Source organism: Ambystoma mexicanum, chromosome 8, assembly GCF_040938575.1.
Source record: "Ambystoma mexicanum isolate Mex_15411 chromosome 8, UKY_AmexF1_1, whole genome shotgun sequence".
NCBI classification, from domain to species: domain Eukaryota; kingdom Metazoa; phylum Chordata; class Amphibia; order Caudata; family Ambystomatidae; genus Ambystoma; species Ambystoma mexicanum.
In genome coordinates, this window is record NC_090929.1 from 493,902,626 (window position 1) to 493,919,369 (window position 16,744).

The 16,744-nt window shown below is 43.6% G+C and overlaps 1 protein-coding gene across 4 annotated transcripts in view; it reads left to right on the forward strand.

The window, feature by feature from the left end:
* MIB2 (MIB E3 ubiquitin protein ligase 2) overlaps nucleotides 1-16,744 on the forward strand; it is a 725,636-nt gene that overhangs the window by 473,661 nt on the left and 235,231 nt on the right. For all 4 annotated transcript variants that reach the window (XM_069610141.1, XM_069610142.1, XM_069610144.1 and 1 more), the window contains one exon: nucleotides 2,033-2,187. In XM_069610141.1, the coding sequence (XP_069466242.1) occupies nucleotides 2,033-2,187 (155 nt within the window). The remainder of the gene's footprint in view (nucleotides 1-2,032; nucleotides 2,188-16,744) is intronic.

Sequence of the window (16,744 nt, forward strand, 5' to 3'; positions counted from 1 at the left end):
TGGTAAGAGCAGCAGCTCCCACTAGCCAATGACAGATTTGCCCCACACAGACATACACCCCAGCAGTTGTCCAATCAGGACCTCTGACTGTAAAATTCATGCATATCACTCAAACTGTCACCAGTTTGCAGATTGGGACCAGACAGTCCCAGCCCACTTCCTGGCAACAAACACACATAGCCCTCCAGTAGCCTGCCAAACGCCTCTGCTTTCTGGGCACTGGAAGTCCATATAAGGATTTTCCTGGCCTCGCAGGCCAGGGAGAAGGCTAAAAGACCAAATGACCAAAGGACACGCGAAAAATCCCATGGCATGGCCATGTTTGACAACTAGCCACTGTTAGTAGCCAAACGCAGTAAGGCTATAACGAAAGGCCCCAAAAAATGGCAAAAAGTCACTGCTGCCACTTGCTTGTCCATTTAGCATACCTAGAGTAACCAAAAATCCTCTGAGTGTTAGTCTAGGGCAAAACATAAAGTGTACCCCATTGTAGTGCATTGTAAGATGCATTGTACAATGATAAATTACCAGAAATGATAAATTATGGCAAAAAAATGGCAAAAAGTCACTGCTGCCACTTGCTTGTCCATTTAGCATACCTAGAGTAACCAAAAATCCTCTGAGTGTTAGTCTAGGGCAAAACATAAAGTGTACCCCATTGTAGTGCATTGTAAGATGCATTGTACAATGATAAATTACCAGAAATGATAAATTACTTAAAGTAGTCAAAAAAAGTAACTAGACTAAGGGAAATAATGTTTCCCAATACTGACAGCCTGAGGGATATGTCTGTTTACCCATAACAGATGAGCGAAAGCCAGTGTACTGCAGTGTAAAAACAGGTCAGATACAAAAATAAAAGCAAAATGTTTGGGGGTCCATAGAAATGGAAGGAAAGGTGCAGTAAGCAGTCGTAACAAGCTCGTAATAGTCTTTCTGTGGCTTGCCTCAGAATCTTATGCACCCTCCCAACCTCCCCACAAGTGAGCACTGGGCACATTTAAAGAAAAACATACTATACTGCTTCACATACCACAGGTTGGGGATAATGTTACAGACGCACCTTTCGACTCAGTTTTCAAATTCGAAACACAAGATGTAATACTCTGCACCAACCACTGGATGTAGGCCTATGCATAGCATGTGATCCTAAACGGATGCAAGCGACTTAAAGATGATTGAGGGAAGTAATATTTGTCATATACATGATTTATAAGTGTGATTTGTGGTGCCTAGTATTCTTAACATTGTACCTTCATGTGTGTTGAAGCCTAATACATAGTATAATTGGATACTACTATCTGAAGCGCTATTTGTACTCGACTGTCACTTAATTGTTAAGTGTACTTGCGCACCAGCCCTTGATCTTCTAAATCTGCCTTACTGCTAAGCTGATGCTACCTTGAGAGAGTTTGGTAAAACCAAGGTTGGCCCCCTCAGAACACTCCACCGGGGCTGTTTCTGAAAATCCCTCCCAACAGCCACAATCTGTAAAAAAACATAACTTGTATTCTAAACAAATTGTAGTGCAATTGAAACTTTACCTATCACTTGGGCTAAATGTGTTGTTTTGTATGGAATTATTTTTCTTATACTATAGTTATTTTTTGTCCGATTTATGAGTGTTTGCAGTAGATTGGCCAGTAGCAGTTTCAAAACACACACACCACCAATGTCGGCATCTCTGAAATGCCCCCTCTGCCTCATATACTCTGTTAATGCTTGGCAGTCAGTCAGTGGACAGCAGACTTATCCTGAAATCTGAGGTTGCTGGAAGAAACGCAGTCAAAAGCTGGCGATGAAAGGCCAATGGCATGAAATGCACTCTGGCTTCAAAATGTTTTGTACATAGAGTTCTTATTATTGTGGGGAATTGTATACTGATTATTATGACAGTTTTGAGTCTGTTAAGAATCTTGAACAAATATTTGCTAAGGGGGTTATGCACCACGATTTGAACCTTTGCTTGGGGTGCCTTTGCTTGGAATGAGTGCTTAACTCTCTTCCTTTTATCTTTTGTTGAACTTCCTAGGATAACTTTGGAGACACACCGTTGCACTATGCCATTACTGCTGACTTTACAAGCATTATTGAGATTCTCATGGATGTGCCGAATATTGACTTCACAGTACAGAACCGGCAGGGCTTCAACCTGCTTCATCACGCTGCCCTGAAAGGAAACATGCTGTGAGTAGCTAAGTGGTTTGAAGAGTTAGTATGAAGAGGCCAATCCTTATGGTTCGTTCACCAAAAAAAGGATATCCTTCTGTGGGAAAACGGTCAATAAATATACTGGTTGTAAAAGGGGCAAAGGGGAGTTTGGAAGGGATCTGATTGTCCAGCGGTCTTCTAGTATGTATATCATGTGGCCTACATGTTTCCTTGTGTCTTGAATTTTATGGGCCATTCCCGTTTCTTGTGATGTCTTCTACTGCTCCACATATATTCATATGCCCCTCCTGGTCCAAAGATCATATTCTCATAGACATAACTCAATTTTCGCCACTCATGTAGCCCAAATGCCCAATCCTAACGCATAATCTGCTTGTGCACAAAACATTTTCTCCACTTTCCTTAATCATCCATGCATTGCTTATTCCTTGGTCTTATAATTCTTGAACCTACAGTGACAGGCTACATTCCATCTTCTGGTCCATATTTCTCCTTGTCCACTGATATTACAATCCAATGTCTCCACCTGGCCTGTGTATTTGTTGAACAACCCTGAAATCCATATACTTATTTTGTAGCCCACCAGATCTGTGGCTCAGTGGACTAAAGTTGGGGTCTGCAACCTTTTGGCTTTTCAGATGTTTTGGACTACTACTCCCATCCGCCATACCTAGCATAGTGAATGGTGAGTACTATATGGGAGTTGCAGTCCAAACATCTGGAGAGCCACAAGTTGCAGACCCCTACAAAAAGATCTGTGTTTCACTTCATAGTCCCAAGTATGAATCATGACTGCTTTAATCGTCCCTTTATAATTGCAAATTCGATAAAATGAGTACGATTTGAGTTTGGTGATGATAAACATATATTATCTGTGCCAAGATTCATCCCCGACGAATGTGTGTTCTAAAAGCACAGCTATTCTTATTTTTTGTTCCTACCAGTACTTTGTACCCTGGTTATATGATGTGTGTGGTGGAAAGAGTATTACCCTGAATTCACTAAACTGCTGCAGGTTTAGTTTTGGTTAAACAAATACCTTTTATAAATGTACTCACACGTGGTAGATCATCTGTAACCATTATCTGTTCTTGTGGAGAAAGAGTGCAGTGTGTTGCTGTAAGAGCAGTTCATGTCTGTGCGTATTCTGTTTTCTACTTGATGTGTCAGAGGGCAAGTGTGGTTATGTCTTCTAGAGCTTTCACTAAAGTTCTACTAACAGCTTGCAATGTTGTGGGATGAGAGTGTAGATGGATGGCGAGGGGTTTCATTGGCACTTTGCATTACACTTAGAGAGCTAATGGACTGGAGGCAGCAAGTGCTTTTTTTTTCTTTTGGGGGAAGGGCTGGATATTGTGATGGGTCATGAGTAAAAGTCAGACACGGAGGCGTATTTTGATGGCTACAAACCCTTATTCGAGAAAAGGGGGATGGAGGAAAACCTACCTTTCCCCATAGCTATGAGGGATTTCCCAGCCTCAACCAAAATAACTATTATCCAAGTCAGGAAGTCCAAAAGTGGGTCTTCTGTCCAAAACCTAAGCTGGCCCTCACATTTTAACCTAATAATACAGTGAAAGGGTAAATGTTCTTTTGGCTGTCTCCTTGCAGCTGTACTTTGCATGTTCAACTTAACGTTCCAAAATGGTGCAAAAGGGAAACCAACAACTAATATTCCACAAGGATATGAAAGGGGTTCCCTCTCCTAGAATTCAACAGTTCTTTTATAAGACACAGTCTCAAGATATAAAGAGGTTTTCACTTCCTTCTTCTGGTTTACCAATGTTGCCAAAAATTGAGAAATATCTTTTCCTCTTGTTCACAAGGCTTGCAGCATCAAGATATAGATTCTTCTCTCTTGACAACCACAAGTTTTAATGCATCAGCTTGTATGGCTCACAACACCAAAGATTGCTCCTTTTCTCTCAAAGAACAGAACCTCCTCTCTTGTTTGCAGACTTCAGATTGATTCTCCTCTCTTGACGGAATGATTCAAACATGTTCAGTTTCAATGTCTTTCAAAACAGTCTACGTGGTGTACTCAGGTTTTATGTAAGCATTTTAGTTCACAATTCTTCGAAACAACACAACTGATATACTCTCCTGCCAAGTTGTATTCACATTCACTTGGGTTACGACTTATAAATGTATATTCTTCTTCAAATGCTTGGAATATTCTCATGCCAGGACTTCACATTCGGAGCTTTCTGTGTTGTGGTGCGAGTCCTTAACTTGCTTTCACTGTGCCTGGCATACTCTCCTGCCAGGACTTTGCCAGACTTCATACAATGTTCCCTTTCGCCAGCAATGGGGTCTTGCCACTCTAACTGTTGGCTGTGGCCAGTGCTTGTTTGGGTTCACAGTTTTCCCTGTTTGGGGGTTTCCTTCTTTCACAAGTCTCAATTTCAATATTGTCAATGCTGGCTTAAACGCTCCAGCTCCCTTGCCCCGGGTCTCAACACAGAGTTCTCATGCTTCATTCACCCCGGTGTCCCCTGTCGTCTGCTTGGGCTCATATATAGTTTCTGGCTGCTTCGGTGTCTTCCGTGGGTGTCGTCCAGTGCAGCGGCCTTCTTTCTATTTGGCCCAGAGTCTCCTGTGCTTCTGGTTTCCTCACTGATCTGGTCTTCACGACGGAGCCTCCTCCACGGCACTCCTGGTGTCGAGCTTCTCTCTCCTATCAATTAGACATTTATCACAATAGTACAATTATGTTGCCACAGGACCACATGCAAATAGTGTAAATGATTTAATTATTTGTTACGAATTTGCTACGAATTTCACAAAGATGCTTAGTGTTGAGTCTATGCAGGTTTCTGATGTAGGCTGGACAGGCATTGCCCAGGCATCCCTTTCTCGCATAATCTTGGCAGTGCCCAAGCAGTCAAGGCCAAGCAAGGCAGATATAAATACAGGCTAAAAATAATATGGACTTACATACTGTAAATAAATCTTAAATAATGACATGCCCACACAAAAGGTATATAGTGCATATGTATGCTTTATACTTCATTTCAGACTTAGTTCGGTACATTTGTATGTATCTGCCATTTCCAGATCATGTTTCTGTTAAATATTATGCCGAGCTTGGGAGGATGCAAACAGCATGCCATCCACTGAATGAAATTCATGCTAAGTATATGCTTAACATGCAGTGTACTGAGGAAGCGTTGTATCAGCCAATACTGTATAATCTCTTTATAGGAGATGCATACATACATACACACATCTCACATGGACTATTGATCGGGTAGAGTAGACCATGTACACCGTTTGCCACTGGCTGGTGGCTTTATTTGCCTAATTGTAGGGTGTTCCACAGGGGTATCAGTGCTATCAGCATCCCCTGCCCCCATCCCCATGAAGTGCAATGCACAGGCCTTAAGCCAGACAATCCTATAAGAGAATGAATGGAATTCAAACATGGCCCTGACAATAACAGTTTCGGAGTTGAAGGGGAGCAGCAGTTAACATAATCTGAGAATACCCCTTTTGTGAATGGTGCCTGTATCCAGACCTGAATCCTGATCTGGAGTTGCGCTAGGAAGAAATCGGCAACTTTGAATGTTAAACCAGTTTGGAAATAAATAATTACAGAAATAAGTTCAAGTGTCTGTCTGACTCGTCTTGCTTGCTGCTGTCTTGGTTGTGACCTATCCTCACTCTTGACTGTAGTTAGATCTACAATTCGCGGCCTGGTTCCCTATCCTCCATGACATGTTCTGCTACTGGATGCTTTAGATTTCCAGGGGGGTCTTACATACTCGGTCATTATTGCCTAGAATGTTTAAATTTTGCTTCCAATGTGCACTGACCCTTTTATGTATTTCATTGTGAAAGTGGGCATCAGGCATGGCCACCCCAGGCCCCCGCCCCCGCTTTATAAGGTACTAATCTAATAAGGATGTTCTCTGTATTGGAGGGACGTGGCGTGCTTCCCTTCTGGTTAGCTGTCACAGGATTTGAATAAATCGCGGGAGAATTTAAGCATTTTCCACGCTACATTGTTGGAGGGAAAATGTGGAGGTATTCAATAACACTCTGCCACCTTGTAATACAGCAGTGTTTACCGGCGGCGACATTTCGAGGGAATAATATCGGGCTACATACATGCTCTCCCAGGCCTGTAATATGGTGGCCATTAAAGTAGGTGGTGTTTGTGTTACCACTTCACCTGCAGGGGAGACTGAGTTTGGTGGCTCTCCCCAAAGAACACTGGTTGTAACAAGTGCCAAATATTTTAATACACCCTGGGCAAGTCACATTTGTGAGACACGAAATGCTGCAAAAAGCCATTTATAGCACTGTTTTTGTAGTGCTCATACATGAAATAATTGTGAAAAACAGAAACTGTGCCAAATCATGAATTTTAAAGCACTTTGGAACAGTAACACAGACCAAAAATGTGATGGCATTTCAAAAACAAATCACAGGTGTTGGAGATGACCAGACATTTTTATAAAATTATTGTAATAGCATGCTTTTTTAGGGCACTTGTCCCAGTGATGGTGTTTTGTAGTCCTTTTAGCTGCTCCCAATTCTCACACTTTGAATATGGCCGGACAGGTTAATTCTTCATCCTGAAGTCTCAGTCGAAGATAAATGAGCATCCCGGAGAGCTCGTAATGAGGCCTCACAACCAATAGGGTATCTCGGAAGGCGCCCGTGATCCAAGTCTTCAGAGGAGCGGGAGACTTCCAACTTCCCTCCCGGGGCATAAGATTGCGCTCACCTGTACCCACTTCCCCACCATCCCAACCCCGGCCCCACTTACCTCTCCGGCTACAGGAACACTTGCTGTCCCGCACCTTCCTCTCTGATGCTTTGGGCACCATGGAAAGGGAGAAAGGACTACATGTAGTTTCCTTCTCCCTATGTCCATTTCGCCCATTTTGTTTTGTAGGTGTTTAGTTTTGAAATTGCAACCATGTTGTTTCTCAACTTAAAAACAACTAATTTGCAACCCAAGACAGTGTGCGGATGCTAATGATTATAAACCCCCCCTCCATTGTCAGATAATGGTGCAAAGGGCCAATGTTAAAGCCCTCGCTTCGCTAGGGCCTGTAACTGGGGTCCTATGGGAATTACTTGACCGGTAATGCCTGCCCACTTTGGGGTTTATTGCTTAAATAAATACACCTCAAAAGTTCAGCAAGGGCAGCCCCATTATTTGCTCCATTGCTGCTGTGGTAGCAGAGTCAGCGCAAAGGTGGGGTTGGGGGCAGAGGAATTAATCTGAAGGGCTGCGAGTGACCCATATGAGTGTCCTTGCTCTAGCGCTTCCCTCGGCATACAGCATGCCTACTCCCACTTTTATCCCAAATATGTACATTTCTGCCACCAACCAGTGGAGCACTCGCAGCCAATAGGCTGTCTGTCATTGCCAATTTAGGGAATCTTGGGGGACGAATTAGAATCACATTGCAGATTGAAGGCCATTGATGTGGACTTAAATAAGAAAATTTCTGTTCACCTGTTCAGAAAAATCCAAATGTTCACAGCTCTCACCAGAGGTACAAGTTAGGACTTTCATTGTCACATATTACATCTCTGAAATGGAACCCTTCATTTTTTCAAGTAAATGGCAGTGTCTGCATTTGTAACAGATGCCTGCCGCTCCTTTTCACCACTTAGTAAGCCCCGCCCACCTGGTGCCTTCCTTCCTGCTGCTCTTTTTCACCACTTAACAAGCCCCGCCCACCTGGTGCCTTCCTTCACCATTATTGTCTTGTGGCCAATGCTGGATTTGACTTTTTATGGACTTCATTCATTCACGGTGGGTCACTCTTTCTCAACTCTCATGCTGGACTTCCTTTGCATCTTGTACTCATGGTGATCCTGAATCATGCTGTTCCCATCTTCATCTTGTATCCTGGCTTGCAACATTATGTGTTACTACGGAGTTCTGCAATTGTATTCGTTCTCCACTCTTGCTTCTCCACTCTTTTTGACTGCTTACTCTCTTTTCTCTCCTCCTTTCCCTTCTCCCTTTTCCTATCTCCTCCCCTTACTTTCATCTATGCACTTACTCTATCAGAATTGTCCCTGGACCTAATATGATAGCAACCTCGCCTGTTTCCTCCACCCTCCCATTACTGTTTTTTTCCTCCCCATCACCCCTCCAGCACTATCTGAAATGTCATCAGGCCTAGTATGATAGTCGCTTGTTTTGTTCCTCCCCTCCCTTTCTGCACCTCTCTCCCTCACCTTTTGTTTTTCTCCGGCTCTACCAGAAATGTCGTCGGGCCTAGTACGGTAGTCGCCTGTCTGTTTCCATTTCCTTCCCACTTCCCCTCCTCCCTTCCTTATCTATGTCTTAGCTCTTGCACTATCTGAAATGTTGTCAGGCCGAGTACGATAGTTAATTTCGCATCCTTACTGTTCATGGCCTGTAAGAATGTGGTTGTATTTTCCCTTGTTCCCTCCCTTGCCTTGAAGCGCTTTGAAACACATTGTGTATAGGCGCTATATAAATAAATGATCATATCATAACGCCTGCTGACCTTTGAGGTAACAAATTAGTATTGATGGTGGGTTTAATAAGCAGCCTGTGTTTACGTCAAGGTGTCTGCTCCGTTTGCCAAATTTCATTTCCGCCCATGTTTCCTTAATCTGGCACCAATATTTATGAAGTATTTGCCAAATGTATAGATTGCGATAGTTGTATGTAGTTATGAATCTGATTTTGTTTTGGTGCGCTTTGACCCTAGGTGTTGGTCAGAGAAGAGAATGTTCATGTTCATGTTCCTAGGCTCAAATTCCTGCCTCTAAGATGTGTTTTCCGTTCATTGCTCCAGAACAAATCTTTGCTCACCTCTTTGCATTCCATTTCATAAAGAAATGCCAGCAAGCGATAACATCTGATCCTGAAATAATCATCATATGGAACGTTCTTGATTAATGAGGCTGGTGTGCTGCACATGCAAAGATCATGGGGTGCACAATGAGAATGATGCACCGTCCTATCTGCTATCGCACCTCTTGGCGCATCGAAGCCAAAACAATGCCAGTAGGCGCTATACAAATATCAAATAACGTAACTTTTATAACTCTGGTCCTCCTATGCCGCTGTCCTATGAGAAAAGAACACGGAACCAAGATAAAACAGCCAGATACTGAAAAACACCAAAGACTGTGAATTACTCATTTCCTGCCAGGGAGGTTGAGATTAAGGGAAGGTTGAAGTACTGGGGTCCTTGATCCGAGTAGTGTTTGTGTTTTGTTTGAGAATCGCACAGACCTCAGTTGAAAGGAATTCCTTATTTTCTGTTTGTAATATAAACCTGAAGCTGTTTGTTGATCTATTGGCCATGCTGGGGTCAGAAATGATATACGGTCTCTGGCCTAAAAACCATACGGCTCTCTATAAATGCCAACAATAGAACTTGTGCAGGGCTAATATCCCTAGAAGACAGCCTTGGCAGGGATCTCAATCCAACAACAATTCTAGCTGGATCTAAAAACACATCTGTAGATTGTGGGCAGTGCTGCAATTCTGGGAAGGCGAAACCCAAACCACTGACCTTGTTCAAGTTTTTAAAGCTAACGAAAGGACTTGACAACGGGTTGTTGGCAGCGCGTGGTAAAACTGAACTACAATGGGCTTAGACTCAAACATGCAGTAGGCTCATCTACAAACCGCACAGAAAAAACTCTTGACAAAAGGAACTTTTAGGATTTAACAACGGTGTAATTATATTTTTAGTTTTCTAAATGTGTGGAATCTATAAACGGTTGAAAGTCAGTCAACTATTATTTCACATTTCATACGCTCCTTGTGGACTATTCTTTGCATAAGAATGATTGCCCAAATCACATTTTGTTTGCATGTGCATCTTTTTGCATGTGAAACCCCCTCCTTTCATCCACTTTTCCCCCCTTCCAATCTCCCCATCTCCACCCATGCTCGCATCTTGGTCTCTACATTGATTCTTCCTTCTCCTTCTCCAACCACATCCCTCTCACCTCGTGCCTGTCGGCACCCCCTCTTCAACATCTGTAAGACACACTCCTCCCTCATCTTCCACGCTTCTAAACTCTTAATCTACTCCATTATCTTCTCCTGCCTCTTCTGCTGTTCTTCTCTCCTCTTTGGACTCCCTGTCTCATCTGGCCCCCCCAAAATCCATCTACCACTCCCCTATCCGTACTCTGTTTCCTCGGTCCTCACAATTCTATTTCCCCCCTCACTCTCTCAACTCGGCTGGCTTCCCTTCCTCTCACAATTAAAATTGAAATCCTCTGTCTGGTTTTCAAATCCCTCCATGAACTCGCCCCCCGCCCCCTGATCTCTCTTCTGTCCTCTCATTTTACACTCCCTCCCGCTCTCCCCGCTCGGCTGACCTCTTCTTACTCACTGTACCTCCTGCCCCATGTGCCTCCTCACGCTTCCGTTCCTTTCAGCTCTTTGACCCCCTACATTGGAACTCCTTACCTCTTTCTATCCGCTCCATCCCCACCTACTCATCCTTACGCAACTCCTTGAAAGCCCTTCTCCATTCCGCCCAGACTTCCTTCTCTACCTTTTCTCCTTTCCAGCTCCCCTGTTCCCTCCCTTCCCCTTCTTCTCGCACCCACTTGATCTCAAATCAGTTATTGTAAGCATCCTTACCTACCTCCTCTCCCTTTCCTTCTCCCTTCCTTCTCCCCCTCCACCTAAGTAAATTGTTCTAAATATTGTCTCACTGGTTTGTTTCATGACTGTAAATATGATTCTTTCATTATTGTACCTTGTTATACTGTAAAGCGCTTTGGATTAAAGCGATATATAAACCTAATTAACATAATGTAACGTCCCAAATAGAACCAATACCACTTTAACAGCATGGAGAGGCTGGTCGGCTTGTCGTTGAATGCTCTGTTTTCAGAAATGGGTGCTTTTATCCCCATGCAGCGGCTGTGATTCTTTTTCTGGAAGAGTAGTGCAGATAGGCAAGAATGAATTGAATATTGAAATTAAGCTGGAACCACTGCTAGCTCTAAGGGAAGTCTGATCCGCAGCCGAGTTGAAAGCCTGAACCCAGATCACCTCTCCCTTGAGAACCTAATCTTTTAAGAGCCGAGTCATAAACGCTTTTAAAATTTGTTTTTTTCTTTTGAACTATGCATTTTTGTTGTTTTGTGGTTACCAATTATTGAATTGCAAGTTATTTGTAAGGTTGTTGCTTCCTTTTTGTAAGTTATTAATACGATTACAATATATTATTGTCGTATAAGAGCATTTTTTGTTAAATTGTCTTTGTAGAGCAGTGGCCAAAGTAGGCTCGAGCGCTGCTTCTCTACTTCTTGAAATTGTTTTACTGTTCCTACACTTTTATTTTAAAAATAAATGGTTTTGTCTTAAAATAAAAGTGTAGGAAGAGGTTGAAACGTGCATGTCAGTGCACTGCACTGAAAGTTCCCTTAAACAGCGGGCACATTTGTTTAGGGGTTTGTATTGCAGTGGGAGGGCGCGTGGCGATGGGGTTTGTGGAGAGTGAGGACAGGCCAGCAGGGAACATAGTTCCACTACTTCTTTTCGTAAACTTCGACCGCTGACGTACAGTGCTTACTTGTCCACCTTTGTGTCAGTGGAAATGCCCCCCTCCCAGGCACGATAAATAATGTAACTCTCAGCTTCTCATGTTGGTGAGGACTTCTTGGTGATGCTCTACCGAGCCCTGAGCAGCTAAAGCATGCAGGGACGTCTTGCTACGGTATCAAGCGTCCGGAGTGGGAAGCGTGTTTTTCTTGTGACCGTTTCTGTCTCCGTGTTGTTGCCTTTCAGAGGCAGCAGCCTATCGAGAAACCGCAGACAAACGTGGAAGGGCGGATGGTGGCTCTGAAGCATAACACTAAACTACTAGATCACAAGAGTCAATTGCCAACGCTCTGTTATAACTTTAATAAAATTGGTGGCGTACCTTGAATATTCAATTGGGCCCCCACACAACTTCTGCCGGGCTTGCCATGCCCCCAGTGACGAACATAACATTCACAAACCTCATGCCACCCAGAACATACAAACAATGTATTATTTATCATTCATTCAGACACACGTCAACACACATATGCTTGTACACTCACTCACACATAAATGCACCCAGCACTTCCGTTGACATACACTGTGTGCACACAACATTTATGTCTACATACACAATAACACATGGAAACAGTGGTGCAACGTCCGTTGAGCAGACCAGGCATGATCACTCCCTGATTTTGAGCTATGCTTACTTGACCTATCTGAACTATAAAACCATTTCAGAAAGGAACAGATTCACTGGAATATGTCCGCATTTCCCTTGATTTTTCCATTCATTCAAAGGCAGAAGCCATCAGTGAATGCAGTGCAGGTACCAAGGTATACTCGGTATAGATTATTAAATTGGTTCAATTTGAGGTGCTTTTTGGTGATACCCTTAGATTTGTACTCGCGACCGATACTTTTGCTCCAAATCTATTTGGAAATTGGAATTTTTGATTTGGAGATTCTGTTTTGTTAACCTTCAGTTTGTCGCACAGGTGTATGCAAACACGGAGACCATGAGCTCCTCAACTCTGTTAGTAAAAATAGAAAACTTTTTTGGTTTTGCTGGCACCTTTCTTTGCGCCAGTATTTCCTGTCTTCACATATGACTTATGCTATTCCAAATGAAAAAATTAAAGCATTCAAGTCCGTCTGCGTGTAGATTTTTAAAATTTTTCTGATAATTCTAGGCCCACCCCAATTAATAACTGGACTGCAATAAACCAGACTATCGGGACCGTGATACTTTAGGAAATGCCCGGATTTGAGAAAGGCAAAGTGTAATGCCGAAACACGTGTCATCCAAAAGGGCCTAGAATTATCACACAAATAAAAAATCTACACGCAGACGGACTTTAATGCTTTCATTTATTCGTTGGGAGTAGCATAAGTCCTATCTGTGAAGACAGGAAATACTGGTGCAAAGAAAGGTGCAAGCAAAACCAAAAAAGTTTTCTATAGATTTTTAAATGCCATATATCTCCAAACTTGGGTTCTACACAGCACCTTATATGCGTATGTGCTGAAAGATTTTTTTCTTCAAGATTCTGACTGATTAAAACTAAGGTATGTTTTCCTATGTTCAAATGACCCCAAGCAGTGGAGTACCAAGCGGGAGGGCGTTGGGGGTGGGGGGGACAAGCAGTCCCTCTGGCAGGACAATGTGCCGAGCAATTCCTGCTCAGCATGCTCATTGTCCTGGCAGCAGGACACCTTACCCTTTCCGAACGGTAGAGGTGTCCCGCTGCCAGGACAATGTCCCAAGGAGTTCCAGGCAACAGAGGGTCCTCACATTGCTCTGCGTCAACAGAGCATTACAATGTGAGCCGTTAGGCACTGATGGGAGGGATGGGGTACGATTAGCAGGGACTTTTGTCCCTTTAGAAATGTGAATGTGAGGGAGTGATCAGAAGTGAGAAGGGTGAATAATGCTGCATGCTTTATGAAATAATAACTATGGCTTTAAAACTTGAGGGGGATTTGTTAGGCTCACGTTAATCTTCATGATGCTATTGTGACTTTGCAGAATGGGGAGAACATCCCGGCCCCAAAATGCTAAAGCGCGGCCGGCCTGACAGCTCACCATTATGTAATGAGACAGGGCAAGCCTTGCTGGGCACCCCAGCCAGGCTTGCACTGTCCAATTACATAATTGGTGATTGCGGCCCCTCAGCCCTCCCTCCAAAAGATGGGGGGTGGAGTGGGGACAACAAGGCATGCCACAGAAGTCAGTGGGGTGGGGGGCACAAAACCCCCAGACGCCCCCTATAATTACTTCCATGCACAAAATGTAACTAATTCACAATTTTCAGTAGCAATACCTTTTTTGCTCACCTCTCGGGTTAGAAGTGTGAATGTGCTTACTTACAAACCCCAATGTCTCTTACTTTTTGTCTCTGTTGGTATCCTACTCATCCTCCTTTTCTCTCACCTCTGCTCCTCCTTTCCTCTACAGACCACTATCTGTTTCATCCTGCTCGCCATCACATTATGACACCTGTTCGGACAGGCTATGGTGCTGTAAGGCCACTACACTGTTGAAGGGTGCATTATACATTCTTTGTAATACAGCATTTATTAGTTTAATCTAATGCAGGTCTACGGCAACAGTCAGCAAGGTTCGGACAAAGTTGAGAATGGTCAGGCTACTTTGCATTCCATCTTTTCTTTTTTTTAATAACACATTTTATTACATTTTGTGCAAAAAACAACAAGAAATCAACAAAACTACAAGACTTTGCACACAGCCGGCAGAGTAGCACGGACGAATGTACTGAAGGACATAAGCAAGCACAGCAACACATATGATATAAAGTATAGGAGCAGTTGAGGCGGCAATCAGTTCCTGGATAGTCATATTACGTAAAACGCCCCAAAGCATGATGCTAGCAAATATGGATTTTGCGGGACTGCGCGCCAATGCACATTGTCACTATTGAAGTAGATTTATATTGTCTGTTCCCATCTTCCCCAAATCTTGTCCGCTTTGCCCGGGCAACCTCTGGCTTGATAGACTCTGCGTTCCTTTAAGATGACTGCATCCACATCTGATAACCAGTGATCATATTTCGGGGTGTTGCATTCCATCTTTAAACACAGCACATTCAAGAGGACTTGCAAGGGCTCTGTAACGAGAACTTATCAAATAAGAAATGAAAAGATTATATGGCATCCACTAAGAAAATGAAATAGAGGCCCACTTAAGGTTTTTAGAGAACTTATTTAAATCTTAAGCCTAGCTGTGTTTCACTCTTAGTTTGGAGTGATGTTCAGGGCTTTTTAAACATGTAAAAGGCAAAGCAACAAAAGGGATGGTAAAAAAAAAATTGAATGCTGTTTAGCCACAAACTAATTGGTTTTTAACAGAAGTATTTATTTAGCGATTGTTGCATTTCAGTTCATAAATTGAGAAAGGGTTTGTTTAAAATGGTGTGTGATGAATCCTATGTATCCCTCACAAAATCCCTGCCTAAAACCTACTCTCAGATGGGCAGGAAAAGGCAGTCGCTTTCTTATCCTGTTCTGCGGGGGGATCACCTGGGAGAAGACAAGGCTCACGGTAGTGAGGAGGTTCTGTCGAATGAGACGCAGTATTTGCCTGAAAAGGCGAAAACCCTGTTACAAGTACCAAAACATGTAATGGCTTATTGTTGTCGTAAGTTGGCTGACCCACAGATTGCATGAACTTTACCCACATTAGAATATTCAATGTCCTCCTGTTTCTTGAATAAGGAAATCCTGACTTAAACTCATAAACCCTGAAAAGCTCTTTAACTCCCAGAGGAGGTATAGTGAAAGACAATCTGTAAACAATGGCTTCCTCTTGGCAAGTGTAAACTCTTGTGATTCTTCATTTAAGAAATGCATTTAAGAAAAATAGAAATGCACTTAAGAATAAGAAGCTGACCAGAAAACCTAATTTTGGGGACTTCAAGTCTCAGAATTACCCAGGTACTGGGACGAGGACGAGGGCCCCAGAGCAATGTTGCAGTATTAGTTGGGCAATTAACTCTAATGGCCCCCTCAGGCGCAGGCCATTAGTTGCAGTTGTAGAAGATGGAGACATTGGAGCAGCTGCAGTGGCAGTGTCGTCAGAAGGCAAGCACGCTGTTGGCAGTCGCTGAAGTTGGTGGAGCGCTACATGGACGCCGGGACCACTGGAAAGCAGATCTCACCCGCTGGTCCTACGAGGGTCCTTTCCCCAAGACTTTGATGTGCAGATGTTGCGCAGCGGGAAGCGTGAGTGACAGAAGCCTACCCACATGTGAACCTAATTGCAGAGATTGCACAGCAGCAAGTGTGGGAGACCATGTTTTATTTAATTTATTTATTTGATATTGGCCACAGGGGTTAGGCGAGTGCTAAGTGGAGGACAAGAGGGCAAGTGCCAGGTGATTGCATGACGTGCAGGGGGTGAGGGTTCACATGCTAAGTGCAAAGAGGCAGGTGGACTGGGCGGGTCTGGTGTCCTGTAGAACTCGGAGGAAACCAGGCAGCTAGTCACTGCGGCAGACAGGGTGTTAGCAAGGGAGTGGGTAGGAAGAAGAGAAAAGGACGGTCTTGAGGAGCTTCCGGAACTTAAGGCGATCCAGCTCAAGCCTGAAAGGGACAGGAAGACAATTCCAGAGGGAGGGTCCTGCGGAGGAGAGAGATCTACCCCCACTCTATGCTTAGAGAAGAAGCGTGTAATCTGCAGAGAGTTTGAACTCGAAGACTGAAGGGCTCTAGCAGGGAGGTATTTAGGAAGAGAGAGTTGGATATAGCGGTTCTCAGGCCCCAGACAACTTTGTGGATGATGCAGAGGGTCTTGAACTTGATCCTAGCAGCAACCGGGAGCCAGTGGAAAGATTTTAGGGCTGGAGAGATGTGGTACCTGGGCTTGAGACCAAGGATAAATCTTGATATCATATTCTGGATTAGTTGAAGGGGGTAAAGGGAGGATAAAGGAAGATTGAGGAAGAGGCTCTTGTAGTAGTCCAGCCTAGAGAGGACCAGAGCTCTGGAGACATTGAGTTTCTGGCAGAAGGTGAGAAAAGGGAGAATGCCTCTGAGGAGGTGAAGCGG